This window comes from Lichenostomus cassidix, chromosome 6 (assembly GCF_008360975.1).
Source record: "Lichenostomus cassidix isolate B80296 chromosome 6, HeHo_3.0, whole genome shotgun sequence".
Taxonomy (NCBI): Eukaryota; Metazoa; Chordata; class Aves; order Passeriformes; family Meliphagidae; genus Lichenostomus; species Lichenostomus cassidix.
The window spans coordinates 21,804,691-21,827,219 of NC_139487.1; the positions used below are offsets into that span (position 1 = coordinate 21,804,691).

The following is a 22,529-nucleotide window of genomic DNA, read 5'->3' on the forward strand; positions in this document are numbered from 1 at the left end:
TAGATGATTAGGGTATTCCCTTACATCTATATAATCTATGAATCTGTGCTACTTCAGTGTTTGAGTGAAACCTTGTCATTTCACCAGCACCTGGAAGGAAAAGCCTGTACTTGAAAGACATCAAATGGCCACACAATGTCACTCTGAGTGTAGCCACTGTAAGGTTCATGAGCAAGAACAATTATGATGTTTTTGTTCAGCCAAATACTTTGAAGTCCATGATACCCAATGTGTCTGTACTAATACAGAACTCAAGGCATAACTATAGTTATTGTTATGTGTATAGAGAAAGATTTTTCTAATTCATAGAGTTGTTTGTTACACTGAAGAAGAGCAGAGAGCGTTAAAATATGAGGAGGTGGTCTGGATTTCCACATGACTTGCAAGCCCCTCAGAATTACATGGTCATCACCAAACAGTGCCAAGGCTGCAGAGGGTCTCATGTGATGCTCTGACATCCTCATGCCAACATCCTGCCCTCCCTTCTGGAAGATGCTGGTTTAAGTGTATGACCTGTCTTCCTTGCCTGTGTATTTAACAAATGTTTTTGTTGCAGAGGAAATTCTGTAGTCAGCTGTATGCTGTTTGATGGGGGTAGAGGGGTAAATTTTTTGGGACACAGAAGAAACAGTCACAGAAGGTAACCTAGTTCACTGTCATAAACATGTTCAATTTTTTTTTTTTTTTTTCTTTCCCCATTTGAATGCTTATCTAACTTAGTCAACTTCAGGTTATTTATTTTCTCTCGTTTACAATAATTCAGCTGAAAGCATAATCAGCCTTTCAAATAGGCATATTATTTTTATGTTGTATGATTGTTAAGGAAAGGAAATATAATAGCAGAGAAAATAGAAAAATGAAAGTAAACACTTTCTGAAACAAAGAGCATGTTGCAGGTAGAGCTGGATTTTTCTGCATTCTTTTGGGCAAATATTTATCAATTTTTAACAGCAGATTTTTTTTGTTTCTTTTAAACTTAAATATTGATGCATATAGTACAGTTTTATATTCCAATTTTTTGTTAATTATAGTACAAACTGGAATACTATACAGAATCTAGTTCTTACAATAGTCTTTCATTAAAGGTTCAGTGGAAGAGTTTGCAAATGTCCTTCTTTTCCAATATCTTATCAGGTCTGTATAAAAAGGTCTTAAAATAATGCTTATTGCATGCAGCACATACAAAATTGTTAAATGAATTGTTAAACTTTATTGTCATTTTTACTTAACTAAGATGGAAGTAACATGAAATTTTGCATTCTCTGGTCTTTTTCCATATCTGAGTGTTCCTGTTGGTATGTTGAATACCTATTACAAGCTTATTTTAATGGGACTCTTGGCACTGGCAGTCAAGGTGGGGGAGATGATTCTGAACAAAAGAAGGTGCAACTTTAGTCACATAAATAATTTCTTTAATCTGTTGTGAATTAAAAGATCAGTTTACAGGCAATGATAAGTGGGTCTGTAAGCACCTTCCTGGTGTGTCTAATTTTTACTTTTCTCTCTTTGAATCTCACCTTTATCCTTGTCACTGAAGGTAATAACCTTTTTTTCACACCACAACAAAGATTTTAAAATCCAGTAACAAAAGTCTCAGAACACATGGAGCTCTGCTAAGTTTCAGAATGATTAAGAAAAAAAGGGGATGGGGGGTAGGGAGACCCTGTCCCCCAACTTCTAACCTAAATAAACCTTTCTAAACTAAGTGTAGAATCTAGATGGCTCTTTCTTCATTTAACAGTATTCTTTTAACTAGTGATTTTACAAGTCTAAAACAGGTGCAATGTGTCATGCAATTTATGGGTCCCAGTACCTGCCATAAAGTATTTTATGATGGCTGTGTTCTGTGTTATTAGTAGCTGTCTTTTTCTGCAGCCGTTGGTGTTTGATAATAGTCTTAAAACACCCAAAATTACTTACCTGCAAGCAACATTCCATAGTCCCTGTTGACAGTTTGAATAAGTTTAGTGCCCTTTTGTTGTACTTTACCTTCAAAACAAACTGATTGAACCATCAATAGCTCCTGAAAGCTGACAGAGGCATGTCATCTGGTCTAACCCTCTGATAGTAGGTTATCTGTGGGAGTTAACCTCCCTGCATTGTTAACCGAAATGTTTTATGTACTATGCAACTTTAGGATACTGCTGTGATAACCTTAGTAACTAAGTCATACATCACAGTAAAGAGATTTTGTGCAACAAATAACCCTGGATTAAATTTACAAGGGTTGAATTGATACTGTAGAGTGTTCATGCCCAGGCTTTGGTAATCCTTTCCTGTATTTTTTATGGCAAACTTGTGTTACATTTAGATGGAAGCTGCATCTTCATATTTCTAGCTAAAATATATCCAGGAAGCTTGCTGTTTTACTTCAGCCATTTAATAAGGATGTCTTGTATTTTTTTCAAATAACATAGATACTTTTTGTCCTACATTTAGTAAAAAGAATATAAATCAATGAGATTGTGTTTTGAATCACCTTTTAAAATAATTACTCACAGATATGCCTTCCTTCTACCAGTGGGATTACTTTTGTGGTACTTGTTTTTTAGTATTTGGTCTGCTTCAGGAGTGCAAGTCGGAAAAGAAGAACCAACCCTAAACCTGTGACTTGTGCAGTAGTTTGCTGTTTAATTTGTGTGGGTAGGGTTTTTAGGTTTTGTTTCTGGAATTGACAAGTACTAGTGCTAATTCTGTTTTTTGAAATGCAGTCAGGATGGCTTAAAAATACAAAAATACATTTGTATCAAGGATGCTATTATAATTTTAAGCTCTTTTGAAATGATTGAGAGACTGACATTAGGGCTGTGATCCAAAGTCAGCATAGATGACAGTGCTGTCTTATTCTGTTGTCATTTTTGTTGCAGCCTGCTTTTCAATGGCATATTTCATTCCATCATTAAACATTTGCTGATTTTCTAATACCGATGTTTTCTTCACCTGAATATTCATCTTTTCTCACCCTACACTTAGTGGGTGTCTTTACTCATTTTTAGCTTCACTCTTCTTCACTCTTGACATATTGTTTCCTTCTGTACATGTCTTCATTTGAAAGAATCTGTTGTCATCAGAGCTTTTCTGCCAGTAATGCAAGATGGATAGCTTCTCCTCCAGTGAAAGATAAGGGCCAGCAAAATGCCAGGGAGGACTGGAAGGGCAGCCAGGAAAGCTGGAATGAGTCTGAGAATGTGTCTGTCTCATAGATCTGTAGCTGTTGTTTAAAAAATGGTCTTAGGAGATGTTCTGTTTTGCAAAGTGACTCTCTTTTTCTTCTACTAATATAATTGAAAGCCATAGATTGAGGATTCACATTTAAATTGTCTGAGCATTTCAGAACTGAGTATTTTCAGCTCAGTTGTTAACAATTTGTGAATGTGCTGCTTCAGAGGAGTGGTGTACTTGATGGAAAGGTTTATTTGCACCATTACATTTCCCTTGGTTTTAGAAGGGGGAGTGTTACAGTCTTTTTCACATGTTTTTCTGGTTTTGACAACAGTATTATAAGATAAAGTTTTACCTTTTATAACAATTTTTTTTTGCGTGTTGCTCTTTTTCAAAATGTTATGCAGAGTTTTCTACTACGTTGATTTCTTCCTCCCAGTGCCAGAAGGGATCAGTGTGATGAGGAGTTCTGTGACTGACTGGGGGTTTATGCAAAGCAGCCAGGCTGGGGAACATGATCATCACCTTTCTACCCCCTGCCAGGAAAAGCCTGATATTTCCCTCCACTTGGCAGTGTCTGCTTCACATTTGGTTGACTGAATGCAAATGATATTTACTTGTGGTTGGCTATTTGGTTTTGCTGTGGTTGTGCCTTGCTTTGGTTTTGATCTGCCATGTTCTCTCCCTCCACAAGTGAGAAGCCAGTAGTATTTTTCTGAGGCTAGAAAGCTGCTGTCCTTTGAGTAATAATGTTAAATAGAATATAATACTGATGAATCCTAACAAGATTCTTAAAATATATTTCCTATAAACAGTCTCTCCATGCGTGCTTCTGCACTTAATCCTGAGCTGGGAGCTGTATGCTGTAAGGACACCTTGTCTCTGTGGCAGGACCAAATGGAATTGGAATTCCTCTTCCAAATGCTGATCATTGTGTTTTTAGGAAAATAAAATAAAAATCTGAAGAAGTGTTGGCAAGTGGTAAGAATGCTTGCAGAGAAGTGAGCTGGCAATTTCCCGTATCTTAGGGTTTCCTCCCACAGTGTGGGTTGGAATCTTTGGTATCACTCAAAATTCCTTTTCCTAAATAGGCAATGCAAAACAATTTCCAAATTATTCTGTTTCTTGGAATTCTTTTTACCTCACTAATATGTAGAAAGAATACAGTATATAGAGAGAACATACATGTCTGTGGTTATAATTATGTTTGATCCACCCAGTGTAAAATGGTTTTGGGCAATTTACAACAAGTTTCATTTGAGAGAATAAAGTAAGTATTATAACTTTGTATATAAGCTACATTGCATCAGAAAGATGAATAGAGAGAGGAGACAAAGGCTGTTGTTGTTTATGACTGTTATTTTTTAGTAATTTAGTCTGTGTGTCTTTGTTTATTGCTGGACTTTAACTGTGTGCATTTTGATATCTGTCAGATATTTTGTCCTGCACAAATTGCCAAACCTGAAATTTCTCGATACTCGGAAAGTAACCAGGAGGGAGAGAGAGGAAGCCTTGATAAGAGGTGCCTTCATGAAAGTGGTTAAGCCCAAGGATGCTAAGGTAGGAGAGTAAATGAAAGTAGTAGCAATCATACTATTCATTAACACTATTATTAAATAACTCCAATAGCCTTTCTGAATGTTTGCTAAGGTAAAAACTAATGGGTGAAATGTTTCAAATGAAAGGACTGATACTGGTCAGATGGGGGACAAAAGCCTTAGTAATTTTTCTGTGTTTCAATACAGAAATTTACAGGAACATGTATAGTGTGTGGTGGCCATTTTTTTCAAATTTCTGGTTTCAACCTCTGTTTCACATAGCAAAGTAACTAATATGCGTCCCTGAGCTTAAAACAATATTTTTACCGTGTCCAAGAAAATGTAGCAGCTGTGTGATATACTTTTGTGAAAAATGCCATTTTTTCTGACAAGTTGTCCCCTTCCTTGCGTGTTAAATATCTATTGCAGAGCTCACACTTATGGTGTTTATTGGCTTTTAGTGCACCAGTTGATTCTAATTTTGTATGATGTTACTTAATGTGGTGTCCTGCTAATAAGCATTGACAACATCAGAGAGACAGTTTCAGTGATGTGAGCATTTAATACAGCTTTCATCAACTCTGGGCGTCCTGCTGAAGCAATCAGAATGTGAATGTGAGTTCTCTGCTTTGCCTTCTTTTTCCATTGTTGATCAATACAGGATAACAGCAATCTGAGGTGTGCTCAGAGTGCTTTACTACTGCAGATCTTTCATAAAACTACACTTAAGTTTTCAGACTTCTTGCTTTCTGTTTGCTGTTTTTTTCTCTAAAGTATACCATCAATAATTTATTGCAGATTTCCAATAGTGCTGAATAATAATGTAGCAGTTATGGAAATTCAGTGTTTCATAGCATAACAGTGTCGCTGGATAAATGCATTATCATGAGTACAGTTGCAGTGCATTGCAAATTAATTCAGACTGATTAATTTATAACTACTAAAATGTTAACAGTTGTGATACAAATATTGCTTTGATATATTGTTTACCACTGCCTTTAGTTATTTCAGCTTCATATATGTAATAAATGAAATAATTTATTTTTAAGCCGTGGTGGTGATCTTATTCACTGCAAACCATCTTTGAATCTGGCCAAATACAACAGCTGAACTGTGTTAGGTATAGCATACATATGTCATCTTTTACAATTCTTCTTATCTAATCAGATTTGGTATCTGATGAAGTGGGTTTTTTCTAACAGTTAGATCTTAATTTAAGAATCTACTCTGTGAATTGCATCCAACTTAATAGCGTAAGAGAAAAAAAAAGTGTCTCTCAAATTTGAAGTTACCTTTCCGGATTAAACCTCTTTTAAAGTCAATAGCTAAGGGTAAATTACTTAACAAGTTTAGGGATGACATTATCTTTTATATCTATGATGGAACCTTTTGTATAATTTTGAATTATTTACCCACTAAGCCTTGTGATAAACCATAGATTTATTTCAGAAAATTTGCAGAAGGCTCCAATTTACTGTTGTTATTGCCATACTAAAGAGTTTTTTTCTTCTTTGTAAATGGTTCAGTAGAAGTTACTGATGGTAAAATCATTGTAAATGATTTTCGTGGCATGAATTAATGCTTCTTAAGGTGCTACAAAATTACCCTCATCATACAATATTATATACGTATCACAGAAGTGGCTAATTTAAAGTAAATATTAAATTTGATGCAGATATTACAAAGCACTCCAAATTGTGTTGAATTTGTGGTTATTTCCTGGGATATTCATGCTTGCAGTACACATGCATGCAAACTCTTTTCATGTCTGAGAAGACTCAGAATTTTCTCTGCATATATGCTTTCAGCTAAGTATATATATAGCTATTGACAGCTCTGCGCAAAGACCATAACAGCAGCATTCCTCCATATATCGTGAAGATGTGCACAATCACTGTACTTGCAAATTCTGTCATGTGTTATACGTTGCATACATAATGGGTTTTTATTCTTTGGCCTTCACATTTCCTGGGTCTTGTGTTCTCTGTTCATGGGTTCTGCTTCCACATAGCTGTTGATATTTTTGACTATCTTCAGCCAGATTTAACAGACAGGTAGTGGTAAAATATTTTAAGCTTTCTGAAACTAGTTAAAGATTACATCTTGGTCCAGACTCAGAGGAAGATTGAGCATATCCAGTATTAGTCATCAGAAAAACTCCCAAATTAGTTACCTAGTAATTTAAGACCTTGATGATAATGAGCTTCCCAAAAATGTGGGGTTGTTTTCCTTTCACCTAAAGTAAGAGCCACTGTGTCAGCCTATGCTTACCAGGAAAGGAGATGCAATGATTGCCATTTATGTTGGTGGATGCCATAGGAAAATCTTCTGCCAGATTTGGTAACAGCAGTGGGCCTATCAGACCTACTTTTACAAAAAAAAAAAAAAAAAAAAAAAAAAAAAAAAAAAGAAAAACGAACAAAAAATCCTAACTTATGTGGTGGCTTTTTTCCCTCCATTATGATAAGCAGGAGGTAGTATGGCTTATTCAGCATAAAAGGCAGGCTGATGATCTAAAGAGGCTGTGATGTGGGGAGTTGTTTTCATTTTAGTCTTGACATGAAATACTTGGGAAAGCAAAATACCCCACCAAGAAAAAAACCACGAAATGAGAATAAAAGCATGAAATTTCCATCTGACTAGCTTGTGTTTACTCAAATGCGAAAGTATCTAGCAATCACCAGTCATCACTAAGTCATAAATATTTTATTTTGTATAATTTTTTTTACTTTCATTTTCTCCTATTTTTTTTAACAGAACACTACACTTTCTTGTGCTTTGCTTCATTTCATCCTTTGTTGAAAATGCATCTGTTTGTGATATGACTGTCTTACGGAAAGATACAGTCATTTGTTAGAAAACAGTTTAATGTTGCAATGCAGTATTGCTTCTCACTATGTAAGTGAGCTAAACTTCATTATTCTGTTATGTTTATGTTTTCTTTTGTCAAAATATTGAACATGGTATCATGTCTGCTTTTAATAAAGATTGGGTAAGTCTAGCTGGATAAGAGGCATTGAGCCAGATGAGGACGCCTTGTTTAATGACCAGACCATGACCTCATTTCCCTGGCATAAGTGTAGATCAAAGTGGAAGATGCCTGTCCAGTGTGAAGTGTGTTTCTGGGCATGACAGCATTTCACATCAGAAAGACAGCTCAAGAATACGACAGTCAGAATTGCTTAATTATGTCCTGGCTTTGTAATTATTCATCTGTGCTTCTACAAAGAGTACAGTTGTCATTTCTTGACATCATTATTTAAAACTATACCCCTCTTTGGTTTATAGGTATATGAATTGTGCTTCCAACTGTTTCATTTTTCAAACTTAGAGATGCAAAGCAGAATGTGATTTGAAAAAATATTTTAAGACTCCCCGTTTTTATGTTGCATATGATATAAATAAAGAAAATGGAATTATGGTGTATCAAAGTACATAATTTCATATTTTAATGGTCTGTATTCATGGTCATTTAGCTAGATGACAAAATGTGGATATATCCATTAAAGTGTGTTGCTATGAAGAGATACACACTGTCCTAAGTCTCTTTATAAACTTAATGACTTAATACTGGGTCAGTGTGCTTGCTTTTATAAAATACCTGTATTTCCCAGTATTTCTCAACTTCTCTTCCCAAAAAATAATTTTGACTTACTGCATTTTTAAGGTTAACATTTTCATCTGTTTTATTTATGGTTGTAAAAGAAAGCAGCAGGCATTTGGTCGCTGGTAAGAGTTTTGCAGCTTATAGGGCCAAATCACTGGTGGGTATCCATGGATACACTTCCAAGTAACAAACTTAATATTATATGGAGTTATTCTGCTTCCTTGCAGCTTTTCCAAAAGCATCTTGTCCACTGGCTGTGGGGGAACTCTGTACAACAAAAGAAGGCAGTATAGCTGTTCTGAATTTTTCTTTTTTTTTTTTCACTCCCAGATCTATTGTTTTCATCACAAGTTATAATTATGAAACTTGACATAGCATTTGTTCTCTAAGGAACTAAGATGGAAATACTGAAGCAGAAAGGCAATTCTAATATCTATATTCCATGTAATAAATGTCAGTGATTCATGCCCACACTGTTACTTTAAGGATAGAAGGAGATTATTTTATTTTGATAGGGAGAGTAAATATTTAGGCAGTGCCATTTAAGAAATAAGGTGAGATAAAATCTACAGTGTGGCTTTCAGATCATTGGCAGTATTCTGTGTTTAAGCTCATAGGAAAAGCTCTTTATCAAAGTGACCAATGCTGATAAATGGTTCTATTAAAATCACTTGGGGCATAAGGAATGATTTTAGAACTTTTTGTCCCTAACTATTGAACAAGAATCATACTTTTCTTGCGTAGATATATTCTACCTGCATTCATGAATATAGGCAAAAGATTTTTGCTAATGCATCTCATGGACCTTTTACCCCCCCTAAATTAGGAAAATTGGGCTGGTTTTAAGAAGCAAATAAAAGGAGACAGATAAAACTTTGGAGAACATCTGCATTGCTCACAGTTTTTTCTTTTTGCCATCACCATTGTGTAGAGACCTTGGTTTATGAATTCAGAGCATTTGAAGAACATGCAGAGTAAAGAGCTTCTAAAGTGTAAAGAATCATTGTGTCAATGAACTGCTAGCTCATAAGATACCTCTTTGAGGGAGCTTCCACATAATAGGGTTTCTTATTGTCAGATGTCAAAATTTCCCTTACCAAAACAAAACAAGGACATGAATTTAAGACTCCAACCTAGACTGTGATGCAGTAAATAGTATTTACTTCAAGGATATTGTAGTAGTCATGCTATTATTTGGCCCGTGGAAGCATTCATTTGCTCTTTGGAAAGTTTAGGTATTTTAAGCAGAAGTCCATAACATATTTGGTTCATAACCTGCTGTAATATGACCCACAACATGTGGGTCCTATGTGTATTAGGGTGGGGAGAAAGACTCTTCTTCAATGTTGGTTCTTATGTTGATAATTCTTAAAAAAACATCCTCATATGTTCTTTGGGCAGGTATTATGTGGACTACATTTCACTATCTTAATTGCTATGAAATACACAGAATGAATAAAGGTGGTGTCTCTTTCCTAAAATTATTCCCTTATAAAAAAGTATGTAATTGTCATGAAGCCCATGTGTGATTTTAGCCATTAATAATCCCAGTGCATTTTTCAGATAGGAAGGGGTGTTATTCCTGGAGCTCTGGCCCAAATCCAGTTCAGGTGATTACATTCTGCCTCTATGGATTTCTCTACAGTGTCAATTTACTAAAGCATTCTTCTCCACCTTCTGCCCTAAACTGTTATGTAATGTTGCAGCGTGCTAGTTAACCAGCTGCTACCTTGCACCTGAAAAGTGTGTATCTTTCAGCAGAAGTGAGAAAATTGATCCCTTTGTAAGACTTTATATTTGTAAAGCACTTGGAAATTCTCTGATGAATGGCAATAAGCACTGTATATAATTGATGCCTCCATTTAATTGAAGAAACTATTGTGACAACTTGTTTATTACTGCTTTTTTTTGGGGGGGGCTGGTTTTTTTTTTAATTTTCATTTGTGAGTTCATATATAATGAAAATTCAGTTATTAGATGCTGCAGGTGTATGGTCTGGCTTTTATATTGTCTACTCTGTCCATTTAATAAAATGCTATTCAGCAGAATGTAACACTGTGATATCAGACAGTAGGATCATAATTGTCTTAGACTGTTAATGGATCAATATGGCTACAGTTTTGTTTTATTTTATAAGGAGTTTTTTTTTTCTTTTCGAAATAGAAACACTGTTAGAGTACAAGCAGAGCCTCTTGTAGTTCCTCTTTTCAGAAAAACTAATGCAATGGATCTCATTATCAGATGACACCAGCATTAAGCACAGGAGTTGTTCATATGTTGAATTTTATAAAAATAGAAAAATGTGTTTAATATGGCATTGCCAAAATGCTTGGCCAGCTTATGTCTATTCTTATGTTCCTATGGGTGATTTTTTTTTTTCCCCTGGGCCTTGAGACACAGTATATCTCATGTACTCCCAGTCATGTTGGTGAGTTATTCCCATTGAAATGGTCATAGTCTTAAGTGTGATGGTTAGAATATGTATTAATTTTTAGCCATGGAACAAAGCTCCAATTATAATTTTTTTTTTTGAAACTGTCGCAGCAATAGTTGTGAGAGAAAAAATCAGTGGCAAACTATCACTACCATAGGGTTTATTTGGAATTTTATACATGTAAAGCACCTGATTTAAAAGCTGGAAAGAGCTGTTGTGGCTAATTTTGTATTTATTGCTTTTTTAACTGTGGTTGGATGTCAGAGTTTTCACAGCAGGCTCTGCAGTGTATTTGCATGCTGTGTAAAGATAAGGCCTGCCTTCACTGTTTCACTGACCCTTCAGAAGTTCCCCAGCTGTTAGAGATAAACGTGGTCAGAAGGGCCACTGCCAGAAGACAATAAGGATTTGTTGTTGTGATCTTCTCAGTAGTGTATCTTGCAGCAAGGATCAGCTAAAGAACTGTGACTTCATCACATAAAATGTGATGCAAATAAATCATATAGCATTTTGTTGTGAAATGAATGCTAGATTTTTTTATTATATTTTATTTTATTTGTGTGTTGCTGTAGTCAGGTGGATTGAATGAGAGGACAGCGACAAAAGAAAAGGTAAAATAAATGCACTAATACTTCTGATTACTTTGGAAACAGTGCAAATGCCTAAAAATTACAGCCTATTGCCATTTTGGATACTCTAAATTATACAGCAGGCCCCTATAAGGATGGCAGATAAGTATTTTAGGATAGGAAATACAAATAGGAGATGCCTTTTTTTTTTTTTGAAGCCACCATGGGAGACCAGGCACGGATACTGTAGAGTGGCTAAAACAGCAGTAGGAGCTTGTGTTTAAGCAGCTGAATGCTGCTTTTCCTGTTGTGCTAAAAGAGAGATCGTGTGCTTGAAGTATTGGCAGGTCAAGAACACCAGAGCATTGTAAAAATAATCCTTCCCTTCACTAACATCAGCCAGAGTGTGGTCCAAGAGTCAGATAGGGCTGTGATGAGGTCACCTCCTAAAAGCTCAACCCTATCAGTCATTCTCTCTTCATTAATGACTGAGAACATGACCAGTTTGAAGCTGGTTTATGAGTTATTTCAGGGGGAAAAAAAAAGTGTTTTTAAAGAAGGGCTAATATTTCTTCCTTTGTCTCCACCCTTACCAGAAATGTGTAGGCCAAAGGGATATTTTGTAAGAAATCCTGAACTTTTTGCTTATGAGTTTCTAAGCACACTCTCTTTGTTAAAGAAAAAGGATGCAGCACAGTTTCATCTGCTCCCTTAAAATCGTATTGAAGTTACAGATTCTGGTTCCAGCTCCTGAACGTTAACTGAAGCTGATGCTAAGGTTTTTTTAATTTTTTCTATCTTGCAGACAATGGACTTGACATAAAATCTTTAAGATTTGGTGACTTAGGTAATGGATCTGTGTTTCAGGGTAAAATCAGGGGTTTATTGTATTCTGTTTGAGGGAATTATTAAGATTATAAAGCTTTTGCAATAAACTCTTGCCCTAATTTAACTTTTTCATCCAAGAAAAATGTTCAGAGGAAAACATACAAATTGTAATTAACTCTGTAATTAGAAATGTCTCCAAAAATAAATAAGGAAAATGTCAATCATGTTCCAAAAATGACATTGCTTCAAATCCTCTTCTGTGAATGATCTGTTTTAGAGGTAGGTCTTCTTGAGACTTTAGCAGACAGAGAATCTGTCCTTAAGCAATATGCATTTAATTTTTAAATGTATATAAGGTAGGCTTCAGTTCTAATATATTAAATGTCTTTATATGAAGAAACTTAGTAAAGGCCTGTGCATTGTCCCAGAGATGATTCATTTCTCTTTCAGCCTTGGTGGGATTTGAAAACCTTAGGCATTCTTTCTTGTAAAACAACCGTGGGTATTTGCTTAATGATTAAATTACTGTAGCCTTTGTGTTGCTAATTTAAGAGTTTTAAGCAGGAGATTAAGTTTTCTGTTACGTCAGTACAGCAAACTATGCTATGTATCTTATTCTGGTAAATTTCATTAGGAAATGTATATTTTGTGTTAAAATAAGCGGTAAATCCAGGATTGAGAAATTAAGACTTTTTTTCTTCACACGTTATAAGACTAAACATACAACTTTGTTCATGTAACAGTTACAAACAGTTCACTGTGTAGGCCAAATGCTCTCTAATGCAGTAAAATTAAGAAATAATATGCTTTGAAAGTGATTTATGAGTGTGGTTAAACTGCCAGATTTGCAAAGAAATAGTTCAGATCTTGGGAAGCCTCAGGAGTCACGTCAAAAATGAATTTGACCATGATTTAAACTGCTACTTTTCTTACATGACATTTAATATGTGTACTTTGGAGGCCCATATGTCTTTAATAAAATAGCATTAAGTTTTAAATATGATATGAATGCAGTCAGTTTCTAAATTCATAACCTTTTCCACAACTCCAAAATGCTAACCAATAAGGGAGTCATACATGCAATAAAACATAAACCTTAGAAAATAGTTTTTTATTAGAACGGTTAGACATTTGGCAGCTGAGTTGTAATGTAATAAATACGTGCAGCCAATGTGGGTTTATCAGTCTTTGTTTACACTGTAAGCAACTGGGACCAGACAACTAATTATAACTGCAGCCCAAAGGTCAGGAAAAGTATATTTTGTCCAGTGAATCTGTGCTTGCTAGCCGAACCTTAGAATGCTAAGAAAAGTAAGTTATTGAAAAGAAACAATACGGTATGCTTACCAGTTGAGTTTGTCTGAGAATCTAATGTTTATTAGAGAGTCATATACTTTGACTGTTCTCAAGTACTAAGTGCGTCAAAAAATCATGAAAATATAGACATAAAATAAAAATTACATAGTTTACAATGGGTTTCAATGTTCAGCAAATGGTGGCCAAAAGAGTTCAGTGTTTCATGAAAACAGCAAAATGGGAGTCCTGTCCATGCTGAAGCCAATACTTAATAACAAAAGAATGCTCTCACATTTTAGGGGGTATTTTAATAATTTTGTTAAAATAATGTATTTTAACATTACTTTCTGAAACAGAAGCTAGCCCACAGCAAAACCTTGACTTTTTTTGAAAGTTGAACTTTTACTCAGAACAGTAAATTCTGGTTTACTTGTTGAGTTCCTCTATTTATTCAACATCCATAGAACAATACTGCAAGCCTGTTCACATCTTCTAGGCAGTCTGACCTTCTAAAGAAAGTTATTGAAATGGTGTGGGAGTTGTGAAAAGACAGATTTTCTGTGTACTCTAAAGTGTGTGGCAAGGTGGGGCATAAAAACTTGATTGTGGTTTACTTTTTCCTTCAAAAGGCTTCCAATGATTTCGTTTCTGGTTAGTGTGGCTCTAGAAAAATGACAAAAATGAAATTAAAAAAGACTGCTTTGAGATGTATTACAAAGTATATATTCAAATGCTAATCTCTATTCGTCCAGAATTATGGGTCCCCTAGAGCATCCAGAAAATTATTAACAGCATGTAATCCAGCTCAGTTTGAATGCATCTTTACTCTGTTAGCCAAATCTTTACATAATACAAATCATTCTACCTATAAAAGCACAAATATGTTATTGTTCTCAACAGGCAATTTAATGCAGCTATAGGGAGGAGAATAAGAGAAAAGAAGATTACAAGCTAGCTGATTATGCTTTTATTTCTCTTAAATCTCTCAGCATTTCTCTGTGGTTGTACTTGTTTAAAGATTGTACACAACTGTGCTGTCTATATGATTTGGGAAGCAAATATGAAGTTTCAATGGGTGTAGTTTTTAGGGGATTTGATGCATTTATCACAAATATACATTTTACCCCAGAAGCAGTGCTGAACCTGTAATCTTTTTTTCTTATAATTCTTTTGAAGACTTCAGTTTTGCTGTAGAGAGCTCAGTTATATTTGCCACCCAGTAGTGCAGCTTTATCTGTAGAATAGCTATTAAAGTTAATTATTTTCTGGAGGGTTTTATCAAAGGGACTATTAGTGTGAATGCATACAGAAAGCATAAGAACAAGGGAGAAACCCATATTATTGAAATAAAACACAGCTATCTCCAGTCATGCTGTGGAGTCAGGATCCTGCTACAGTGGGATTACACAAATGGGACAAAGTTTAACTGTCACAATTCTTGTAAGCAAGAAGGTGGGTCCACTCTAGTGTATGTGTGTGAACTGTTGCATTTTATTGTAACATTCTGCTATTTTTTTCCTTTCATTATTTTGCCACCAGACTCTGGCTTGTGACTCTCACTGTAAAGTTTTGCATCTATATGATACTTTTTCTTTTGCTTTCCTTATTTTCCAATAAGCGCATGTCATTATGTTCTACATCTACCTAATCACCAGTGATTGGAAATTTATGTAAAATGTTTAGATATGGGTAAGCAGTCAGCCTATTATTATTAATTGCACACAGAAAATGTGAAATAAATGTTGGTTTTAAAGTGAAAGGTGAAGGCACTAACACAAGAGAAATCTGTCTAGGAAAAAGTGTAGGAGTAGGGGAAGCAGTGAATGTTCCTTTTCTACCTGTTTTCATCAAGCATGAACTGGAAGAAACTACATAATTCAGTGGGAAAAAAAAATAGTTTCTGAGTTTGAAATAGGATGTCACCTGCATGTTTTGCAGTTAGCTACAGGTCAAATCCATTGGATTGTTGAACATAAAACATGAAATATATTTGCTGCTGAGTCTTAGAGCTGTTCTTGGAGAACTTGCTCACTTTGCATGCATTTTGGCAGGAGTTTTGTGCTTTCTTTCATATTGCATATTGTTCAAGAGAAGTCTAACAGGACACAATATTAATCTATTGCCCCAGGACTGCTCAAATATGTAACTATCTTGCTAGTATAATATCTCCCAGCTTTTTCCCTGCCTCTTATGTGATAGTTTTTCATATCTTTATGGTCTGAATAAGACTCTACAGGGCTATTTCCTATAAATAAAAAGTCTAAGATGTGTTCAGTTTTGAAAGATGGAATTCTGTAATAGGGTAGGCAAAAGCACTGCATGTGTGATACAAAATTTTTCACATGGAGAAAACCTTTGAATCCACTTTTATGTTGGTTGAGGAGGCTCTGAAGGAGAAGTCTGCTGTGTGAGCAGTACAAACAAAGGTAGAGCTGTGCCATGTCAAATGGTCATTCCAAAGCAGAGCTCATTGAAAGGTCTGCATGTGTTGTTCTAACTTCAAAACAACCAATCATTCTCTGAATATAAAGAAATACTGCACTGGCAAAATTTGAGCAGCAGCTGTACAGGTAATCACCTGAGAAGAGTACTTTGGGTTTTATTGTTTATCTCTGACAGTAGAGAACTCATATAGGGTGAGAAAATAATTCAGATTGTGAGTAGAAAAATGTCTTTAAACTGGGCCCATGTGCTAGGCCAGAATGGTTTCTCAGTAAAGGACACACCTAACTTTCTGGGAAGCATTGCTGAAGCCATTGGCAGTTGCAAAGTAAGGAAAGAAAAAGATAGAATTAATTTTATTTTCCTGATTTATTTTTGAACATGAAACAAGGTCTGTTATTTTTCATAACAACTTTTTGATTTTAAGGCAACAGCAACATAGCTTTTTGGGTCTTTTTCTGCCCCATATGTTTACCAGTTTCTCTGGAGAGAACTTCTGAAGACTTGTTGTTTATGTGAAGTACTCTTTTGCTGTGCTCTTTCCTCCACCTCCCTGAAAGCAGAAATGAATAGATATGTTGTTGGTAGAGAACTTACTTGCTTTGTCCTCTTGAGGTCATATTTTGGCAAGCGGGAAGTCTATTTTTTGATTTGATAAACCCCTAGTGGAATATGGTTTGGCTTGTAAAAGCTGCTGTACACAGAGCCAATGGTTGTCTTGTCCTTTATAGCCTGGTCTTCCACCTTCTGCCCAGAATTCAGGGAAACCAACGATCACTGGCCGAGGCAGTGTCATACGAGCACTGCTGAAAATTTATGGAGCTCTAATTAAACCTCAAATGCACTAATTCAAGCCCTATAAATCTTGTGTAATACTGGTGCAGTTAAGTTAGCATGAAGTCTGATGTGGCCTGGGAGAACAAGGCACATGCCTAATATTCTTTGCAGTTTTGCAGCTGGGAAGCAATGATGTCGCAACCTAGGCTGTCCAGTGATCCCAAAGATAGTTCATAGATGTTAATTTAAAGTTTACTTTTTGTCAGGGAATGTTGAAATGTTGTGTGCGGATAGACCAGCTATTGCAAATTTGAAAAGTCAGATTTCTTTTTTTTGGCTTCCCTTGGTGGGGAAAAGGTTTCGTTGAGGATTTTGCCTATGCTAGTGCTACCTTAAGGTGAGAGTAGTTTCTTCCAAGCCCTGTATCAATAACAACAATGAAAACACTGCATTATCAGGGCTGCTGTTTAGATGGATGCATGATACATCTATTCAGTGTGCCAGATAACATAATACTTCCATATCCTCTTCTAAAGAAATAGATTAATAAAATACTAATATGCCATGTAAATTGAAAATTGTAGTTACTTAATCTCAAGATGGAGAAAAGCTTAAATTGATGGTGTATAATTTTTTTCATCTATAATATTATCATGGCACAATACTTTTAGTTGGTAGAAACTTGCTGTAGTGAGAGTAAAATAAATAATTTACTTATCCCCATGGTTGCACTTCTTGGCCAAGGCTGAAGGGTCACCCCTTTGTATCTGTAGTAAAATCCTGCCTGTGATGCAGAAACAATTTACATTATCAGTAGAGCGAGGACTTCACGCTTTCTCTTCTACACTATTCAAAGAAATACTTATTTTTCTAATGTAATTTGTACTAGAAAGGATTATTTTTTTAAATGGACTGTGGACTGTGTGTTTGGCTTCCATGTGGGCTTTCAGTGCTAGTTCTTCTCTGCCCAGAAACAAGTCAGAAAACCAGCATAATCACTTTTTGCTGTGTTAGGGGGACAGTAAAACCTGTCTATCAAGAAAAGCAGATGGGCCAGGTAAAAAGAAAACCTTGTATTCGTAAGGCAGCCTGTGAGCATATGATACCACTATTGGAGGATTGGTAGTGTGGCCCTGATGTGAATCTTGTGTGCAGGTTCAGACTTATGTTTGTGTGCTATTTCCAGCCCTCCAGGATTTAAGATGGTTTTTTGAGGGCTAAGAACGTGGTTGTCTTTACAAAATCTTTCCTTTCTCTGGGTTCTGTATATGTTGAGAAGTCTTTTAAAGCCCTATGTCAGATCTGTTCTTCGTGTGAAGTCTTTATAAATATTTATACAGCCCTACTGAGGAAGAGTCAATCCATTAGAGTGCTTTAGGCTAAGATTAGCACTTGTGAAGCCTATTTAACCAGATACGAGTTTACTTTATTTAATAACATTAAAGAGATAGTAAAAGAAAGCTTCTTTATCAGATAGTGGTAAGATCCATGAAACAGGTTTATTAATGTCTAACTATCACATTATACTTGCCTCAAAATTCATGGAAGTAGCATAGTAATTGCCTATTTGATTTCAGGCAGATTAACATGCTTATTAATGTTGAAGCTGTTTCCAATGTGTGCAAGGCCCTTGATGAGGTCAGCAGCCATCCCTGCTTTCTTACTTCATACCTCATGGAGCAGTGCTGGTCTCAGATTGTGTGGCAGCTGATGCTGGTTGGTTTGGTTGGTGTTTTCTTTTTTTTCTTTCTTTTCATTTTTTTTTCTTTTTCCTTCTTGAATATTTTATGGTGTTCCTGCAGAAGCATCGTGTGATTCATGCTTGACTCATACAGATATCCATAAGAGTATGCATGTTTGCCACTGGCAACCTGCACAGGTTGAAGTGGAGTGAAACAGCATCAAGGTAGAGATATTAGGAACTGTTGCTCTCCTAGTGGTCCAACACTGCTAGCAGGCTGAAGATTTCTAGTATTACTGTTACCTTCTAGGAGAAAGAAAAAAAAAAGTGTGTTTTTGTATAATACAGACCTCTGGTAACACTGGAGACAAATCTCCCAGGCAGAAGCATAGCTTTATGGTTATTTTTGCAGACCTACATAAAAGGGTAAGTATACTTTGGGTTCAGTCGCATGTGCTGCATGAGGGACGCCAGTCATTGCGAGTGTGGATGTCTATTTATGGTAACCATCCAACCACATACCTCTGAAACAGCCATTTCCTTTTATTTATAGATATTTATTATCCCTGAATCTCTGGTATGTTTTCAGAATTCTCTTGGCAGTAATATGAGAGGTTTGTAGCTCCTGAAGCCATCATATTGTCATATTTTATATGTGCCCATGAGTTGAAGATTATACAATCAAGAAAACAGTTCTTGCTATCCCTTTGTTCTCTTTCCTCCTCCCCTCCTCCCCATCTAGAACATGTTGGTCCCAAATTCTTTCTATATCACTCAGAGATAGAGACTTTGAGAGACAACTGTTGCAAGGTAAATCTTCATCCCTTCTAATTACTGCCTCTGAAGTAAGAAGTGATGAATGCGGTTCCTCAGTTCGCAGCCCAGCCACTCCCACTACACACCTTGGTTTTTTTCATTTCTTTTGAACAAAGGTATTCAAATCTCCCTTTCTATCTCTATTTCTCTACCCATCCCTGCTTCCCAAAGTAGGTCAGACTGACTCTCATAAATGCTAGGTTTTGGAATGATCTTCAAGATGATGTCAGAAGGGCATGATTAAAGCACTTTTATGGTGCAAGAAAATGCAATAATACAGAAATGTTTTCTTCACAGTCACAACAGTTTAGGTTAGTTTGCCTTCTGCGGTGTCTTCCCCTTTGCCACCCTCTCTAGAAAAAATGTAGGCTGTATTAGAAGGGCTTGTATTTTCAGGAATAACTTTTTCCCTGTTTAATGTGTTTGTTGCAGCCCTATAAATATGAATGCTGTAGATTGTTTCAATGTAATACATTTAACTTTTTTTTTTTCTTTTTAAATTAACCTCCTGCAGGAAGTTCTGGAGCCACTAACTACAAGTTTAATAATTGACTCTTTTAGCTCCCTTTGAGTTATCTTCTGTTAACTGGGCTTTTTTTTCTCTTTTTAATTAATATTTGTTCCTCTAATTAAGGTCATTACAGGAAGTAAGACTCAAAGTAGCAAGTGTAGAATTTTAACTTTAAATTCATTTTGCTTATTTTTGCAAAACACCTTTAAAGTTGGTTCAGTATAACTAAGTCCTTCAAGATGAAAAAAAAGTAATTTTTATTTCTCTAATTCTCTCTCTCTTTTGAGTGACTAAAATATGGTAATTTGGTTTGTAAAGAGGAGATCTGCTGAGTTTTTGTCACCTTAGGTCTGCACTTTGGTTGCTAATGAGTAGAACTGCAGCACTTGCCCTTGAGAAGTGAAAACAGGCTGTAACTGTGGAGAGAAAGTGACTGGGAAAATCTGAATAGTAAGCTCACTAACCATTTTTCTTTAAAACATCATGCCTATAAGTTGCTTTGAGCAGCAATAATAGAAAAAGTTGTAAAAACTCAAGAAAAACATAGAAAAAATGTGGCTGAGTGTTAACTGTATTATAGGAACTTAGAAGTACAAACCAGTTTGTATTTATTTCTCTTATGGCATCAGAGAAGTACATCATCTTGAAGGAAGCTGCAAAAATTTTCGATAATGCCAATATTTCCATTACTGAGCAGCTGCACAGAAGGAAAGCCCTCTCTAAACCTTAGCACAGTCCAGTTAAAGCAGCCTGATATTTCCTGAACACTTTAACACTTGAAACACACCAATTAACACACATTTATGAAAGTATAAATTTTGTTTATAGAGAGAATTTTGTTAGTTGCAATTCAATGTATACCACTTTAGTTAACAAATTCTGTGTCTTGAAGAACTATGTCCCCAGGTGATTACAACTGCTTATGCCTGTTTTAAAGTACTTTTGGGTGAATTTACTCCTTTCTAGTAGTTCCACTTAAATATAGCATTTCTGTGTAAGTCTTATCAAAAGGGAATGCATTTTTAATAGAACTCTGTGAGCATTGTGTTTTATCACTGCATTTGTCTGACTAATATTAAGAAAGATGTAAGTTTCACGTACCATCCCAAAGATAAAAAGAGGTCACATGGGAAGCCCCACATCTACAGATTAGTTGCCTCTGAAGATCTGAGTCATGTTTTTCATATAAATCATATGGAATGGCCCATTATGAACACCTTGTAAAACTCAAAAAGCTTTATGATTGTTAACAGCTTCTGTGGTAGTGATTTACTGGCTAATTTGAGACAAAATATGTTGCAGTGTGGGCTAAGAGAATGTGTTATCCTATCTGCATAAATAATAGCATGTTATTGGCTATGCACTTCAGAAGCAAGTGGAATGTGTATTACCTTATATCTTCCAACCAGATTGGCATTTCAGCTTTTACTTATGGCTTAAATCAACCTGGTTAGGGACAAAGTGTAAAGTTGAATCATGCATTAATTTTTATCCCCTGCATGTTATCCATCACTGTACTAACCTGCGAACTAAATGTAAGCTGTAACACTGGTAATCAGTCTGTAACTGCAATTTATTCAATTGAAGACCATCTTATTAGTGTAAAAATAGTTTCAAGCGACATTTTTATAATGACCGTGATAAAACTTTGATGTATCCTAAATGTGTGCAATGTAAGACATTTATAATAGCCCCAAGTGTAATATTAACACAGCCTTTTAATGCATGTAAAAAGAGATCAGTTAGTTTTGATTATATTACCCAATATAGGTTTGATTCTCTTTTGGAGTTAAAGCATTGCTTGCTGGTTCTAAATGTCAAAATTATTGGAATTTGAAGACAGGTAAATGAAGTCACATCTTTTGAGATGTACTGGGCTGGTACAATGAGGCAAAGGAGAGTTCCTAAGTTCACACAAGTGATGTCCAAAGCCACTTTATCTGTGCTCTGTACCCATGGGCTCTGGCAGGTGCTGTCTGCTGCATTGGCAGAACCTCTGGAGCTAAACTCCAATGTCAGCTCCATTTTCAGCTTCTCTGTTGGAAGCACAATGTTCAAACAAGGAACAGATATGAACAGTGTCAATAGCATAGATGTTGGGTTCTGAAGTGTCATGCAATGGGATCTTGCCCACTAGAGATCTGGTGATAAATTCCAAATCAAAAGGTAAATGGATAGATATCCCATCACCCTGTGTGGATTCTTGAATATAGTGGGAGTTTCAGCCTTTTTTTTTTAATTTTAATTTGTAATTTGAATACATTTATACTATGCTATGGTAAAGACAAAAATTTTAATTCTCAAAACAGCTTAATGAAAAATTTATGATTGGCTTTTAAGAAAATTTCTCCAAATGATGGGAGAGAATATTATCAAACACTTTCACTTCAAAATTTGTCTCATAGTTGCATGCTTCTATATCTGCTGAAAATTTTGAAAAACTTTAAAGATGTTTTTCCTAAGACTTGAAGTTTGTTCATAATCTTCACAGTTTAAGAATCAAAGCCTCTCCTGCCCTTCATTAAAAGTAAAGAAAGGCCTTAATGTAAATTTACATTACTAAGACATGGTTTTTCACTTGGCATGACATCATTGCATTAATGTTTCTTTTTCAACCTTTGAGTGTGTCACTTTTTCCTAAACATTTCTTCAGTGACCTTCTTATCTCCCACAAAGTCATCTTTTGTCAGAGAATTTCCCTGATTTTCCTTTTTTCTACCTTTTTCTATGGTCATGTTTCATTAAAGTAACCAAGAACAAATTTCCTTGCGTTTCTAGGAAATTTATCTGTGTTTGATAAACCAGTAATTGCAAGTTAGTATTACTTCTGTGTAAGGTGATGAAATAATTAATCATAATAACTGTTTA

The 22,529-nt window shown here is 35.5% G+C and overlaps 1 protein-coding gene across 5 annotated transcripts in view; it reads left to right on the forward strand.

Moving 5' to 3' along the window:
• The window catches only part of LRMDA (leucine rich melanocyte differentiation associated), a 661,880-nt gene that overhangs the window by 407,222 nt on the left and 232,129 nt on the right, over nt 1–22,529 (forward strand). For 4 of the 5 annotated variants that reach the window (XM_085063983.1, XM_085063980.1, XM_085063981.1 and 1 more), the window contains one exon: nt 4,596–4,722. The exons of the other annotated variant lie outside the window; for it this stretch is intronic. In XM_085063983.1, coding sequence (XP_084920109.1) covers nt 4,596–4,722 — 127 coding nt within the window. The remainder of the gene's footprint in view (nt 1–4,595; nt 4,723–22,529) is intronic. 5 annotated transcript variants of the gene reach the window in all.